Source organism: Eptatretus burgeri, chromosome 3 (genome assembly GCF_056783735.1).
Source record: "Eptatretus burgeri isolate ZD-2024b chromosome 3, Ebu_testis_v1, whole genome shotgun sequence".
Lineage (NCBI taxonomy): Eukaryota > Metazoa > Chordata > Myxini > Myxiniformes > Myxinidae > Eptatretus > Eptatretus burgeri.
In genome coordinates, this window is record NC_140963.1 from 17,746,331 (window position 1) to 17,764,004 (window position 17,674).

The 17,674-nt window shown below is 41.9% G+C and overlaps 1 protein-coding gene across 2 annotated transcripts in view; it reads left to right on the top strand.

Annotated features, from left to right (window-relative positions):
* Positions 1–17,674, top strand: part of LOC147029466 (sterol 26-hydroxylase, mitochondrial-like) — a 78,285-nt gene that overhangs the window by 48,259 nt on the left and 12,352 nt on the right. Inside the window, exons 4-6 of one of the 2 annotated variants that reach the window (XM_085872530.1) lie at positions 1,956–2,153; positions 12,322–12,518; positions 17,225–17,391. In XM_085872530.1, the coding sequence (XP_085728656.1) occupies positions 1,956–2,153; positions 12,322–12,518; positions 17,225–17,391 (562 nt within the window). The remainder of the gene's footprint in view (positions 1–1,955; positions 2,154–12,321; positions 12,519–17,224; positions 17,392–17,674) is intronic. The other variant, XM_085872531.1, reaches the window with a different exon arrangement.

Below are 17,674 nucleotides of genomic sequence, written 5' to 3' on the forward strand. Positions count from 1 at the left end.
ATATAGTTGTGCTCCGACGTCAGTGAAACACTTTCCACTTGGACATGATGTGCTCTGTGCTGCCTGGAGAGTGGACCCTCCATTTAACCTTAGTGGTGACCGGTGTGTGACCTGGTAGACGTGAGCACTGGCTCGCTGCACATGCACACGACATACACACACGCGGTATACCTATGTATGTCGTCATTGGCCGAACCATTGGCACGCCGACGACTGAAAATTATTTACCATTTATTTTAAACCCCGTTTTAATTCAATGTTTATTCAACGATTATTTCCTGAACGTTGTGAACAAGTCATTATAAACTCAAGTCGCATGTAAGTTGCAAGCAAGTCGCAAGTCCCCAGACACCAAGTCCCAAGTTCGAGTCTCAAGTCGAGTCTGAATCAAGTCGCAAAGTTTTGCGACTCGAGTCCCAAACTCTGGAAGGTACTGGAGATGATCCTGAATGGGAGGATAAGTATGGAGATAGAGAGAGAGAGAGAGAGAGAGAGAGAGAGAGAGAGAGAGAGAGAGAGAGAGAGAGAGAGAGAGAGAGAGAGAGAGAGAGAGAGAGAGAGAGAGAGAGAGAGAGAGAGAGAGAGAGAGAGAGAGAGAGAGAGAGAGAGAGAGAGAGAGAGAGAGAGAGAGAGAGAGAGAGAGAGAGAGAGAGAGAGAGAGAGAGAGAGAGAGAGAGAGAGAGAGAGAGAGAGAGAGAGAGAGAGAGAGAGAGAGAGAGAGAGAGAGAGAGAGAGAGAGAGAGAGAGAGAGAGAGAGAGAGAGAGAGAGAGAGAGAGAGAGAGAGAGAGAGAGATAGAGAGAGAGAGAGAGAGAGAGAGAGAGACACACACAGACAACAACAGAGGCTGTAGGTCTGCAAGGACAACTTAGTCAGGAGGATTGCGGGAGTGAATAGGGTGGATATAAGGAGGGTAGATGAACTGAGGGAAGAGATTGGTGGGCAGATGAGCTTGAGGATTAAAGCGGATAGGTTGATGGTGCGAGATAGGAGGAAAAGAGATAGACCGCGGCTGAGATGGGAAATTGTGTGTTGAGGGATATCGATAAGGTCGTGGTGGTTGGAGGGTTGAGAGAGTTGGCTGAGGACTATGAAGTGGATGAGTATCGTTTTCAAGGCAGGGTATAAGTGTGGTACCATTCGACCTCTCCCCATATAAAATGAAAAGAATAATGATAATACTAAGACCCTTCATTATTGTAAACATCTCAATGAGATCCTCTTGTAATTGCCTCCTTTATAATGTCTAAAGTGTTGTCTCCTTCAGATACTCATCTCATCTTCTTTCTTTCTTCATTCATTCCCTTAATTGTTACACTCACCCCCCCCCCCCCCCACATCCTGCTGGCCCACTGTCACTATGTTGCCTTTCTTACCTTCATGTTACTTTAGGTTTTACCAAGCATGTTGAAGTTTTGCATTCAGAAGTCAGGTATGCCTACCTCCTATTAGTTCCTGACTTTGTAAAGAAACCTGCTCTGCAATTGTTGTGTTTAACAGTTTGTGTTAATTGCAGCTTAATGTTACACATTTACAAATCACTTTGATTACCTTCACAGACATTCATTTGTACTGGATTTTCGTGTCCTTTTCCAGGCCGCAGACTCTTCTTGTAGGCCTCATTCAGATCCGTTACTGTTTTTTCCCCTCTTTTCCTGTTCTTTTAATTTGCCTGCTTGTTACTCCACTGGCCCACAGCTTGGTGCACTCCTTTTTCTATTCGATCACCTTGCTCTTCCATGAGCCTCAACTTTGTATAAAATGAAAATGAAAAAAAAAAGAATGAAGTGAAGTAATGTGAAATTGAAATACCGTACATGAGATTTAACAGCATTCTGCATGCATTTAATTTAATAATATGACAATGCTAAGTGGTGATTTCTAAGAGGCTAGAATCACTGTTTATCAGGATATCCTGACAACTGCACTTTTCCCTCTCTCTCTCTCTCCATTCAGGAATTTCCACTGTCTTGTTTGAAACACGTATGGGATCATTGGAAGAACATGTCCCTACCAGAACGAAGGAATTCATCGACGCTATAGGTTGTATGCTGAACATTTCCGACATTATGCCACTTATCCCTCCTCGTGTCAGGCCCTACTTGCCCATCTACAAGCGCTACATTGCCGCCTGGGACACACTGTATGGTACTGGTGAGTACTTTGCATGGTTTCTGAAACAGGCCTCAGTTTTGTGTAAACAGTCGTAATGTCTTTGTTCTGAAAAATAAATGTAAACACCTAAAATAAGTACATTAAAGGGTGCTAGGTATTGGAGTGTAAACCTCAAGCTTTCGTACTGCACAATGTAGTGCGATACTGATATGCTGTTATGAAAGAACGTTATATTGAGACGAAACTCTGATTTCAATAACTGAGGATTATTAAAGTTAATAATAATAATAATCACATTTTTCACTTTACATCCTTTTTTGAAAAAAGCTACAAATCTGGAGTAGGATGTACAACAAATGGTACATCAGTGAATATCCCAGTAATTCCTGTGGTGGTAGCTGTGTGTTAATGTTTCGCAGAAAATTTCTCATGAAAAAGCAGCTTGCAAACAGAACGGGAGCGAAGTCGATGGCACGCCATCGCAAATCCCCACGCTTCCCACCCAAAGGAAAGTTGAAAGATGGCAAACAGTTCCACCAGGTTAAATAAAAATCTGGTAAAAAAAAAATGTGGTTAAAAAAAAATCTGCTTAAAAAAATCTTATGTTTTAACCCCTGTTTTAACTCTGGGGCATGAACCGGGGGTCAAATCCAAAAATTTGCCACATAAATCATGTGCCCCCAATGTTGATTGCATATACAGAATTTCATTAAAAAAAAATGTTTAAAAAATGTACCTGTAATTTCATTTTTCAGTATTTGATCTTTTGACCACGCCCCAGGCGGCAGGGCCAAAATTATACTGCTCTAGCACCTTCTTGCTATATGTTGATCATGACTACGAAGTTTGGTAAATTTTTGGAACAACCGTTTAAAGATAGCGTGACGAACAAACAGATAGTCAGACGGAACCGGTTACAATTACCTCCCGCTTTTCTCAAAAGGCGTGGGGATTGTAAAAGAGGCAAATGAGAATGGCACTCAGTAGAGCACATACCTCCACTAGGCTGAACAGTTGACATTTTGTATCCCAATGATGGGCCGGATCCGGACTTTAACCAAAATATAATCAGCTTGTTATTCTCACCGACCCGACTCATCCACCAAGTTTTGTAATAACTTGTCCACAACTTTTTGAGATATCATTCTATATAATTAATCTCTCAATTGTGAAGAATCACTTAAAATTATACTGCAGTATCCGGATCCAGATCTTCACCAAAATCTAAACATTTCGTCCTTGTCATACACCACCCTGTCCACCAAATTTAGTCTGAATCCGTCCACAACATTTTGAGTTTCCACAACAGACGAAGAGACAAAACAAACACCTTAGGTGATTCTGTGACGGAGGTAATAAACGGGTTGGAATTTTTTTTTTTTGAAAGCAGCAGCCAAATGACTTGTGCAAATGTCTTCTGGAAATGACAGCAGCTGAGACAAAAGAAGAAAATCAAAATGAGGCAAAATTAAAGTGAATAAATAATCAGGAAATAAAGAGCAAATGGAAGAATAAAAAAAGAGATGATTGAAACTTTGTCTGCAAGAAAAAATACATCTGAATGTTTGTGAATGGAAGTCGGATTCATTGAAGATTGTAAAGTCACAGCTTCGACTCCAGCTATTCTCGTCCGGGATGAGATAGAAAGCCATCTGGAGGTGCAGAGATGATAAATAAAATAATCATTGGCATATAGCTGGCTTATTCACACCCTATGCTCATTAAACTGTCAAGCTCTCCAGTTTTACAGATATGAGGAAGCATGCATGACCCCTGCCACACAGGCAGATACCAGAGTAGCATTAAACTACCGGAATGTTAGTGTAAGATTAATCACTGTCAAATTTTCATCTCACAGGCCATGGTTTCCCACAGTAGATGGAATGGCTTCACCTGAGAGGAGAAGCTGCTAGCTGATGTTAAAATAGCATTGGCATGATACCGCCGCTGTCATATATGTTATTGAACCGACAAAACATTCTACCACGTATCACAAAGCGCTCCGGCGCTTGTAGGAAAGCCAAAGCATCATCAACTATAAGGGCACTCGGTAGAGCGCATATCTTCGCCATGCAATGCCTGACCAGTGGAACATGTCGAGGCCAATATTTTTTTGAAATATCATGCTATATATCTTTTTTGGACCTATTTCTCAATGGTGAAGAATCACTTTTTAAATTCTCGTAGCTTGATCCGGATCTTCACCAAAATCTAAATCAGTTCGTCCTTATTGCACACCCAACCTGCCTACCAAATTTAATCAGAATCCGTCCACAACTTTTTGAGATATCTTGCACACAAACAGACAGAAAGGGGAGAAAAAATAACCTCCTTCACCTTCGGTGGCAGAGGTAATGAAGGGAGATGGTGATATGAAATTGGTTAAAAAAACAATAATGTGAGAGACAGAGACAGAGAGAGAGAGAGAGAGAGAGAGATAGAGAGAGAGAGAGAGAGAGAGAGAGAGAGAGAGAGAGAGAGAGAGAGAGAGAGAGAGAGAGAGAGAGAGAGAGAGAGAGAGAGAGAGACAGAGAGACAGAGAGAGAGAGAGAGAGAGAGAGAGAGAGAGAGAGAGAGAGAGAGAGAGAGAGAGAGAGAGAGAGAGAGAGAGAGAGAGAGAGAGAGAGAGAGAGAGAGAGAGAGAGAGAGAGAGAGAGAGAGAGAGAGAGAGAGAGAGAGAGAGAGAGAGAGAGAGAGAGAGAGAGAGAGAGAGAGAGAGAGAGAGAGAGAGAGAGAGAGAGAGAGAGAGAGAGAGAGAGAGAGAGAGAGAGAGAGAGAGAGAGAGAGAGAGAGAGAGAGAGAGAGAGAGAGAGATATATATATATATATATATATATATATATATATATATATATATATATATATATATAAATATGAATATCCTGCCTTTGTACATTCACAAATGGCTGTGACACCTGGAGATGAAATTGAAAAATAAAAAGAAAAAAGATTGGGAAATTTATTGGTACGGAATGAGATTGGTGTGGCTTTTATTTGCGTTTATTGTGCATTAAAGATGTAGATTAATCATGAGCCTGGTGTTGGCTCAGTGGTTAAGGTGGCGGCTTGGGATCCTAGGAGTCCTGAGTTAGCATCAGGGGGGTTGACTCAACTTGTCATCCTTCCGAAGGTCGGCCAAATGAGCACCAGTATCCTGGTAATTACCCCTGCAGGGTCGAAGGCGACTGAAGAGTTTGCGTCAGGAAGGGCATCCGGCTGTAAAAAACATTGCCGCAATAAAGGGTACCATGATTGGAGCCTGCAAAAAGATGACCCCTGCTCAGGGATAAAGGCTTTCAAATGGTGATGATGATGACGGATGTAGATTAATCCAGCAAAGGGAGGGGATTCTGCAAATGTTCTCTCTCCAAGCATACTGTATGTAAATGCAACATCAGAGTGGACGATGAAGAACGAGAGAAGAATAAGTGAATCATCAAATAATTTATACCTATCTAACTTCGAAGTTCCTGTTTGGGGGCTACATGTATGGGTCGAAGCTGTTGGTGTCCCCCCCCCCCACTCCCCCTTTGTTCTGTTGGATCCTGATGTGTTCAGTGGTCTCGCTCTTCCACGAGCCTCGACTCTGTGTACAAAAAACGATGTTTTGCTGTGTATAGTGCCGTGCCACAGTCCTGCGTTTATCGTCTGTGCTTTACGTGTGAAATAAACGCAAGCGTGGAGTTCACCCACATGCCGGCTGGACATCGATCAATGAAAGAACCTTAGGGTGTTGTGACGGGTGGTTATGTTTATTCGTTAGTTCATGAGTTCTAAGAAGGACATTGAAAATCCCAAAATGGTGTTTTGTTGTGTGTTGGATTTTGAGGTGTAGAAAATAAATGTGTTTTCTTGTTCTTGGCTTTTCTAAAGGGTCTCGTTTGCACTTTACATGATTCTCCTTGCAAAAAGGAAGAGCAGAGATCAGTTGAGAGCGTGCTTGACTTTGCGCTGTCTCGTGTGGATTCAATCTCCATCTTTGGAAAACCAAAACCAAAACATATTCTGATACAACGCCCGCAGGAGGTACTGCTTCTTGGAGTGTGATCTTTCGGAAGGGGACGTAATAAATATGGTCGTCATGTGTCCTGTATGTTTACACTGTATCTCTCAAAGGGAGGAGGCTGTTACGTGATTAGTAGCCTTGCCATTTTCCCTACCCACTGTTGGCGAAATAATTTGCACAAAATGCAGAAGATTAGAATGCCAGGATGGCCTAGAGGTACACACACTCGCCTCTGAGCTGTCCAGCCTGGGTTTGAATCCCGACCCAGATATAAACCGTCATCCCTGTGTTTCACATCGAGCGTCGCCGATGCATGTGCCGTCCCCCGGGTTGATGTTATAGTGGGCGTCCCATCTGCCTGCATTCGTTGGTGGACGTTAAAGATCGCACGACGTCCTTCGCGAACAGTAGATGAAATATCGCAGGCACCATGAACAAATTACAAATTCTTACCAACAAGCAGAGGTTTTTGCATCAGCAGCACAGTTGTGCCCTCAGCCAATGATGCTACTCCGCGGCCTTGTGCTGCATACAAAAAAAAGGGTGAAGGAGATTGCAACACAAGCATGTGGGGTACATTACCGACACTTGAACCATAAGTACTGTGTGATATTTTGTAACTTGGAAGGTTATACAAACTTTATGATGGTATCTGTAAATTCATACTTACTTTCTGACACCGCATGCTATGAAGATGGATGAATTCCCTGAAAGCATTACTGCTGTACACAGAACACTGCGAAAACTGTTGGCAGACAACTTAGCAACTGTTCACAGCCTGCTTGAATCATCTTGCCAACTGCTGTTCTTATTAGGTAGCTAGAAGTCAGTACGAATTTCCTAGCAATTGCTAAAACATCGGGAAATACCTAATAGTTTGTAAATTTATCAATTAATTTGTCACAAATAAACTTATATATTTGCTCCACCAAGATATGATTATCTTTCTTCCTTAATTTGATACTTTGCTTTTAAGTTTGGTAAAAAAAAAAATGTAGAAATCGTTTATAACGAGCAAAGTGCTTGGTTACTGTGTGCTTGGCAGCGGCCGGCACTGGCTGCTGGCATGATTTCACCATCGGTTTGTTTCTTTTCGAAGACTCTACCTCGAACTATGTTTGAACTCATGATCTTCTACAACATGTAAACTGCAGTAAGTACTCTTTGCAATCGTTTTCTTTTGAAAGGTTCTCAAGTTTGACTCATCAAGTTGTGCTTTTGAAAAAGTTTCAAATACAACTTTAAGTAAGTTTGAAGGTATAATTAAGTTACGAGTCCTTAATGGTCCCAATTGTGTCCACATTCTTGTGGGCTTGGCCCAAGTCTTTCGTGAACTTATTGACCAAGCCTGATGTTTAAATGCAGGTAATTAAGGGCTGCGTTTGTAATTTTGGAAGTGGTGTCAACCATAACTCACCGACTTTTTGTGAAAGACATTGAGGGATCTTTAATGTCCACCAGCGATCAGTGCTGACGAACAGGTCCTCCGGCTTAACGTCCTTGGTATCGGCAGTGAAACACCAGGATGACAGTTTATAGCTGGATAGAGATTCCAACCCAGACTAGACAGCCCAGAAGAGAGTGTGCGTGCATTTATGTCGTCCTGCCGGCCCGATCACTTTTGAAATGAGGTCTGTTTGCAGTTTTTAAAAATTCGAAAACTGTAAACTTTTGTTGCATTTTCAAAATCAGATAAATTATCGGTTTTTAAACTTTCTTGTATACAGAAAGTGAGAATGCTGAAAAAAAAACAAAAACAAATGCTGCAATTATAAAATCGATCTGACATCAAATTTTTTCAAAATATATATACGTATAAAGGATGATTTGCACACAAATTCTACTTTGTGAAATGTTGCACTTACATATTGGACTTAAAAAAAACGCTTTTATTAATTTTGTTGACCATCTTAGAGTTTGAATATAAGAAACAAAATTGCTTATAAAGTTTGTCATAATAAATAAATAAAAAAAATAACATTCAATCTACATTGATGAAGAAGTGAAAATGGAAAATACAATAATTCCTCACTGAAAAGTTTTCGATTTGTCATCATCCAAACATTGCATTTCATGCATTCCAGCAATTGTGATTTGATGTCAATTATCCGTAACTTTAAGTACAATGGTTAAAAATTCTCTTTTTAGCTCACCTGGAACGTTTTATTGTCAGGTCAGGTCAGATTAAATCTGTGACTTGCTACAGCTATTACAGGTATTATGTAAACCTGTACTAACCTGTTTCATGACCGGGTTGTCGGCGACTAAACCATCTCCCACACCGGGTTTCCTCGAGAGGAGGGTGTTTGGATATGGACACCCAGCAAGATGAAGAACAAAACCTGTCAAAGGGTGGAGGAGCTCCTTGTGAGCCAACGGCCATCCATACCTCGTGCCCAACTGTGTCTGCGGACCTCCTCCTGCAGTTGGGTTACTTTTTTGAGGAGGTTGGTGGCAGGATTTGCACTCCGGCTACCATAAAACCCTTCATTGCGCAAAACCCACAACCATAAAGAAAACTGAAAAACCCACTCTGTGGGAGTACCTTCTGTGCTGCTGCCCTTCGCAGGGCAGCTCACCGGATGACGGGATGGAGTCAAAGCTTTTGGGACCCCCAATCTTTGATGATGGGAGGAAAAGCATGGGGTAAACTCCCTGGGTCAGATTGCGGTGGTGTGTGGTGGAGTGGTGCTGAGGTGTCGTACACCAGATGGCGGTCTCCTTGGGTAAACCTGAGCAGGTCCCTTTGGGTGGGCACCTGGAATGGCCTATCCCTAAGAGAGGATGATCAGCTGTCTCTGTTATCATCTGAGCTCAAGCGTTTCGACATTGGTATTGCAGCACTCTCTGAGGTTTGGAGACCGGATAGTGGCCAGATCATGGCGGGTGGTTACACCTACTATTGGTATGGTCGCTCTGATGGTTACCATTTCCAAGGAGTTGCTGAAGCTGTGTCCAATAATCTGACTCCAATGATAATTGAGGTAACACCGGTCAACGAGCGTATTATGAGACTAAGAATTTGTCACTCCTTGGGTGTCGTTTCCCTGGTCTCAGTATATGCTCCAACTGAGGCGAGTGATCTCACCGTGAAGGACGCATTCTATGTCGTGCCCGAGTCTGTGGTTGATCAGTACCCCAGGCGAGACACTCTTCTCATCTTAGGGATTTCAATGCATCGACTGGAACTGATAAGGTTGGTTATGAGACATGTGTGCCTAGTGTTGGCTTAATGGCTATAGTGGTGGGCTTGTGATCTGAGGGTCCTGAGTTCAAATCCCGCTCAGCTGTTGAATGAATACCAGGTGGGGTTAACTCGGCCTGTCATCCTTCGAAGGTTGGGAAAATGAGTGCCAGCATGCTGGTATACTGTGTTTGAGTGGCGACCCATCCAGGATTGTGCCCAATAGCCAAGGAGACTGCTTAAGCAGCACCAACGCTCTACATAGAGTATGGTCCCAATTTCTTCTCCTCCTCCTAATACCAGGTGGGGTCGACTCAGCCTGTCATTCTTCCGAGGTCGGCACAATGAGTACCAAGCTTAGTGGTATCCTATGTCGGAGTGGCGATCCATCCAGGATTGTGCCAAATAACCCAGGAGGCTGCTTAGGCAGCACCAACGCCCTGCACAGAGTATGGTCCCAATGGTTGGATGGATGGATGAGACATGTGTTGGTCTCAATGGGTCTGTAAATGTGACCTACAATAGCAGTAAGCAAATTTAGATTAACCATGTGCTCATTGATGGTCGCTGGAGGATGATCCAGAACTGCAGGGTCTGTCGGAGTGCTCAGTTCCTCAATACTGACCACAGGCTTGATAAAGCAACTCCGAAGTTGCAGCTTAAAATCCAGGAGAATGGTTCCATCCCAGCCTCGGTTCAATGTTGGCATGCTTAAGGATGAGAGGGAAGCTGAGGTGTTTGCGAACAGGCTGCGTGGTGATTTGGGGGTTCTGGGTGCTTTGGGGGATCCTGAAGAGTTGTGGAGTGCCTTCAAGACTACCATCCTTGATGTCGCTGATGGATGTCTTGGAATTCACTGAAGAGTGAAGAAGAATTTTGTCTCTCAAGGGACATTGGATACCATTGACCAGAGTCGCAGGGCCAGGCTGAATGGCAGAGCTGAGCTGTTCAGGGAGTTGAGGCACAAAACTGTACGTGCGCTGAGGGTGGACAAGGAGGCCTATGTGTGAAGAATCTGTGAGAGGATAGAGCATCACCTGTGGACAGGTGATTCTCTTCCTGCTTATTGGGGAATTTGTGCATTGCGTTCGTCCAAGCCCATCCCTCCGTGTACTGCAGTTTGAGTGGAGTGTGGTGAGCTCTTGACAGAGGAGTCTGAAGTGAAGGCCTGCTGGGCCGGTTGCTTTGAACGGCTGTACCAGTTTGACCCAACAGCTGTTGAGTTGGATGTTCGGGGTGTTACTATCCCGATTGCTGACCCTCCAATTAACTGTGGTCCACCTTCGTTTCTGGAAACGCAGGATGCGGTGAATCGGTTGAAATGGGGGAAAAGCTCCTGGGATCTGTGATATCCATGTCAAACATCTCAAGGCTGGTGGAAATGCTGTACTCGTGTTGTTGCGTACAGTTCTGTGCTCTGTTTGGAACACAGGCATCATCCCAACTGACTGGAAGAGGGGCCTTGTTGTCCCTCTCTGGAAAGGGAAAGGTGATCGGCAGGATTGCAACAACTACCGAGGGATGACGCTGCTCTCAGTGCTGGGCAAGGTCTTTGCTCGGATAATTCTTGATAGGGTTCGACACCATCTGCTTGAGCACCAGCATCCAGAGCAGTCAGGCTTTACACCAAAGAGGTCAACGATTGACCGTATCCTTGCTCTTCGGGTCCTCACCAAACGCAGATGAGAGTTTTGGCAGGGGCTGCCTGCAGCCTATGTTGACCTCTGAAAAGTGTGGGATTCATTGAATCGGTATGCCATCTGGAGGTTTCTTGGCCTTCGTGGAGTGCCACCAAAACTGATCAATCTGATGTCTGAACTCTACTCTGGTACTGAGAGTGCTGGAGGGGTGGTAGTTTCATCTCTAACTTATTTCCAGTTGTTACTGGAGTTCGTCAGGGCTGTGTACTGGCCCCCACACTTTTCACTGCTTATATGGACAGGATTCTGGGGAGGATGTTGGAGAGATCAGGATACGGTGCATCGTTTGGGAATGTCGAGATCTCTGACCTTGATTTTGCATACGATTCAGTCATCTTTGTGGAAACTCTGGATATCCTTTTGGAGGCACTTGATGTGCTGAATGAGGAGTCAGAGCCACTGGGATTATTGGATTCCTGGGTGAAAACGAAGATCCAGGCTTTCAGTGACATCTTGGATGCTGCTGTCTTGTCTGTACCTGTTTGTGGTGAGGATGTTGAGGTCCCAGAGAGATGCACTTACCTTGGCAGTGATATTCACGTCTCTGCTTGCTGTGAGCCATCGGTCAAAAGGACATCCGGGTCGGTCTTGGGGAGTCATGGATTCACTGGATCATGGAGTGTGTTACTATCGCTACCTATGCAGGAGGACAAATGTCCGAGTCTTCAGGTCCTTGGTGCTTCAAGTCTTGTTCTATGGATGTGAGACTTGGACTCTAAGCAGGGATCTGAGACGGAGACAACTCCTTTGGTACCACGTCTCTTCGGAGAATCCTTGGCTATCGCTGGTCGGACTTTGTGTCGAATGAGCAGGTGCTGACAAAGACTCAAATGAGATTTGTTACCTGCATAGTCCGTGAGCATCAGCTGTGACTGTATGGACATGTGCCTCGTTTTCCTGTTGCTGATCCTGCTCACCAGATTCTCTCAGCAAGGGAGCCTCGTGAGTGGAGTGGGCGAATGGGCTGACCCCGTGCCTCATGGTTGCAGCAGGTTGATCCGCATCTCCAGGAGATGGGGATGGGAGAGGCATCTGTCTGGGGGATGGCCAGACGGAAGCCCCTGGAGTACTGGCGGAAAATGGACGCAGCGACGTGCTGCTCCGGCGCATGCTCCTATACCTGACCTGACCTGGAACATTGTTCCGGGGAGCTTATGGAATGATGCGTTGTCCATCTGTCCTTCCATCTGTCCATCCCAAATACTTGCAACTTCTTCTCTGAAGCTACAAATATGATTTTGATAAAACTTTATTATTGTTATTTTTTTGGTTATGTTCAGAAATTGAGTTTGTTTTAATGTTAACTATTTGCCGTAGGCCATCCACAGTACGTTTATGCTTTGCTCCCAGCTGTGAAGCTGATCAATGAAAAGTTGGAGACAATCGATGAAAGGTTGCAAAACGGAGAGGCTGTTGAGGGAGAATATCTCACGTACCTGCTCTCAAGTGGCAAAATGAGCCTTCAAGAAGTGTATGGAAACATAACAGAGATGCTACTAGCAGGTGTTGACACAGTAAGTCATTCTTTATCTTGCAAGACATTATTAAGCCAAACATTTTCCTGACATGATTAAATTTGATGGTTCTTTTGGAAATAGTTTGTCAATTGGAAATAACTTTCCCAGAAGTAGCTTCTGCAATTCAATTACAATTTTGAATCAAATGAGGTGATTTTCTTCTCATAAACTCTTGCAAAATGATTCTTCCGAAAGCGTTAATATGCTGATGGCATATCTAAGATGAGTAATAACAAAATCGATTGATAACAATTACTATCACAAACTAAATATTCATCTGATGTTTCAATATGTGCGTGTGTTTGTATACACACATGGATATATATATATATATATATATATATATATATATATATATATATATATATATATATTATATATTATATATATATATATATATATATACATATATATATATTTATATATACACATCCATGTGTGTATACAAACATGAAAGGAGGGGAGATTCATAGATAGAATGTGTTAAGAATAGCTTGGTTCATGTGCTTGAGTAGGTTAGATTTCCGCCTGTATTAAGGACACGTCAGAGTTAAGTTGCATGTAATACGTGCACTGAGGGGGGCAGTGACTGTCCATAATAGAGGAGTGTAGGCTAAGGACGTGTTGTGTAAAACCTCCGGTGGAGTTCCAGCCAGGAGGAGGGCTTGTGGCGCAATGGGATTTGAAAATTCGGGTTTGCTCCACATGTAAGTTGAATCTGCAGTTGCTCTTTCCACCTCAATCAACGCTAAGTTTTCCAAACTGGATCCGTTGTGTTTTTTGTTATATTTTTGTCCCCATGTTGCTGTTTGTATTTTTGTCCAATTTTCTATGTTAAATTATCCCTTGCGATACGATATTGTCGAATTATTATTCGCCTAGCTCAGGCCTACTCCTCGGATAGACAGGAGCAAAATAGTGTCTTAGCATCACAGAAGCTGTCTGAGATTAATTGGACAGGAAGAAAAATGAAAAATGAAAAATCAAAAGACGAATTATGGGAAACATTGAAGAATGCCTGGACCAATCTCCCAGTGGAATTTCTCCAGAAATTGCAGGAAAGCATTCCAAAACAGGTATCTGGTGTTTTGCATGAAACAGGTGGTCGTGCGAAATATTGAAATTTCATACATTATTATTGTAAAATTCATTCATTTTTTTGTGTACAATAAAATATGATCATTATAACAAATTATATTTATTTAAATATGCCAAAGTGACGATAAAAAATGTTTATTTTCAAAGTGTGTCCTCCAGAGCTAGATAACTAGATGCTGTGACACTCATTAAGATATAACTATTGAATAATTAACCCCTCATTCACCCATCATTTTTGGGAAAAAAAAACAAAAAACACACACACACATCATGGAGTGCAGTCATAGACCATATATGGGGATAGGATGGGGAAAAAAATGGCCACCCATCAAATGTACACAAAATGATGTGCTGAAAAGCTGCTATAGAGTGAAGTCATCAGCCTTTACAAAGCATACCTTTTATTTTCGAACATTTTCATCACTTACAAGAATGGGAAACACACCAGAATACATCACTAAAGTACCGAATGAAGAGATCGCAAGATCGCCAAATTGTTCGCCGACAGAATTGTTGATGAATGCCATCCAGCCGAGCACAATAATGACTGAAGCAATTACAATGATTCCAATGGAAGGAACTGGAAATTGCACCCATACGATAAACCCAAATTTTTTTTTTATTGGATTTGAAAAAGAATACATCCACATTACACCACAACCTGTTGAACGCCATTTGCACATGCGCAGAGTGAGAAACACTCCTGTAAAACTCAGTCTACTGCAAATTCTCTGTCGTGGATTACTAGGCAACATGGATTGTAAGGTACGACAAAATGTGTAATTTACGAAGGAAAAGGGCCTAGAAGGATCTTCTGATCCTTTCATCGAGGTTCACCAGGGGTTCATATCAGATATCGAAAAGAGCATTCTAAACTCACCTTTCCATATACGGTATGCGTATTATTGTTCAAACAAATCGTGCAGTTCCTCCTCCTTATTGAAATAGATGTGATCATGTGACCTCTTTATAAGGTATCTATTCATTCCATGTACACAGCAGAGGGAGTGAATTGGAAATGCCAAAATTGAGTAAGGAACAGACGGGAAGAGGATAAGAATTGAGGTGTCTCTTTAAGTTGTGTGTACAGGTAAGGAGTAAATTGAGGAAAAGAAGAGAATGTCGGACAGTAGAAGAAGGAAGGAGGTGAGCAGAGTTTTGGCAAGAAGGGAAGGAAGATTGGGAAGATATAGGAGTTTGGGGTTACAATAGAAGGGAAGGAACAGAGAAAGGAGAGAGAGGGCAAAGAAAAACTTCTGCCATGTTGGCATACAAAATAAATGGATGACTCCGAAGGTGAAGGAGAACTGGGTGGCACAATGTCTGAGTGGAGACAGAAGGGATGGGAATATGGGACGGGACACGAAGGGAATAAAGGAAGGGACTTGTAGGAGATATATCGTGACGTGGGTGGGGGTTGGGGGGGTTCCCCATGTTAACACCCCTCAAAATAATTTATTGGATGCTGACGTCATTGGCAAAATAAAGCCAAACAAGGGAGAATTTGTTTTTTTTTTTTAACAAATTAAAAAACAGAAAGGGATAGAATCCCCAAAGAAACAACCAAACAAGGTAGGAAGGAATGACGGGCATTAACAAGGTGGGAAGGACATTACAATGCAACACCACAATCCTTCTACCGATTGCCATCATGACATATTTTGACATTTTTCTGTCTCAATGCCATAACAATCTCGAAGGGCACTCGGTAGAGCGCATACCTCCACCAAGCTGATTAGTTTACGTTTAGTATCCCACTGATGGGCCGGATCTGGATTCGGACGTGAATTAAAATTGAATCGGCTAGTTCTTGTCGCCTAACCAACTCATCCACCAAGTTTCGTCCGAGTCCGTCCATAACTTTTTCAGATATCATGTTCACAGACAAGCAGACAAACAGACAGGGGTGAAAACATAACCTCCATCCACCTTCGATGGCGGAGGTAATAAAATATACAATTACACCAACCTATACGACAAATCTACAACTGCCTCTAACAAAGACATCTTCATACAATTGTTATTATTGCCACCGACGAAGAAAATATCAAAATATGTCGTGATGGAAATCCGTAAAAAGGATCGTGGTGTTGTATTGTGACGTCATTCCTTCCTACTTTGCTTGGTTGTTTTTTGGGGGGATTCCATCTCTCCATGTTTTCTTTTTTTTTTTACGTTTTTAAGCGAGACAAGTAAACATTGAATAAGATGTGTTATCGGTAAAACTATAATGAAACAGCATATTAAGAATCCTTTATTAACCTCCGCCATCTTCGAAGATGGATGGAGGTTACTGTTTTCACCCCTTTCTGTTTGTTTGTTTGTTTGTGAACAGTATTACGGAAAAACTCCTCAACGGATTTCGACGAAACTTGGTGGGGGGTTAGGTATGGTCCAAGGATCATGCCATTAAATTTTGGACTTGGTCCCGCCCCTCTCCAAAAAAAAAAATTTTAGAGAATTTTTTTTTTTTTTGCATTTCTACATGTTTTAAGTGATTTCCAACCCCCCCAAAAAAATTGTTACCCCCTCCCCCAAAAAAAAATTGTTAGAGAAATTTTTTTTTTGCATTTCTACATGTTTTAAGTGATTTCCAACCCCCCCCCAAAAAAAATTGTTACCCCCCAAAAAAATAAAGCTAAAATTTTTTTTTTGCATTTCTACATGTTTTAAGTGATTTCCAACCTCCCCAAAAAATTTTCCCCCCAAAAAAATTGTTAGAGAATTTTTTTTGCATTTCTACATATTTTAAGTGATTTCCAACCCCCAAAAAAATTGAGAAATTTTTTTTTGAATTTTTACATGTTTTAAATGATGTCCAACCCCCCAAAAAAAATTGTTACCCCCCCCAAAAAAGGGAAAAAATTTTTTTTGCATTTCTACATGTTTTAAGTGATTTCCAACCCCCAAAAAATTGTTACCCCCTCCCCAAAAAAAAATTGTTAGAGAAATTTTTTTTGCATTTCTACATGTTTTAAGTGATTTCCAACCCCCCCCAAAAAATTGTTACCCCCCCAAAAAAAATAAAGCTAAAATTTTTTTTTTTGCATTTCTACATGTTTTAAGTGATTTCCAACCTCCCCCAAAAAAATTTTCCCCCCAAAAAAATTGTTAGAGAATTTTTTTTTGCATTTCTACATATTTTAAGTGATTTCCAACCCCCCAAAAAAAATTGAGAAATTTTTTTTGAATTTTTACATGTTTTAAATGATGTCCAACCCCCCAAAAAAAATTGTTACCCCCCCCCAAAAAAAGGGAAAAATTTTTTTTTTTGCATTTCTACATGTTTTAAGTGATTTCCAACCCCCCCCCCCAAAAAAAAATGTTGGAGAAAATAACTATAACTCTCAGCACTGTTGACATCATATTTAATGAATAAGATATAAGGTTCACTTGAGTGACCCAGCAGTATTGGCAGTGGAAGTTTTGCACTCTCCCGAGTGCTCCCCCTCTAGTTAAAGGTTGTGATTGAGTACATGTTCAAACGAAGGAATGTTTTTATTTGTAATGCAAAACTGTATCTGGATTTCACCTCCTTCACCGCTCTCATGAGTCTACCGCAGAAAAAAAACATCCCCAGGAAGTGTTTGCTTTTCAATTTTTAGACGTCCAACACAATATCGTGGGCACTCTATGAATTGGCACGTCAACCACACTACCAGGAGCGTCTGTACCAGGAGATCATGAGTATGATCCCAGGCGATACGACGCCAGATGCAGAGACTGTGAGCCGCATGATATACTTGAAGGCCGTCGTCAAGGAGACATTACGGTAAGTCTGATAATTATTATCTTGTTTGCTTTGTTGTTGTTTTTTTTTCAAACGATAAAGGAAACAAATTGTATTTGTTTACCTTTAGAATGGGCAAAAAATATAATTGAAATGGCTGCAAAAACGTGATGAAACATGTCTTCACAAACACGTATAACGGTTTCCATTTCCACATAATAACATGTGATTAATGCATTTCCGATAGGAATGGTGCGTCGAAAGATACCATACGCCTACCTGCTTTGAAATACCATGGAAATAATCACAGGTGTTCAACAAAATC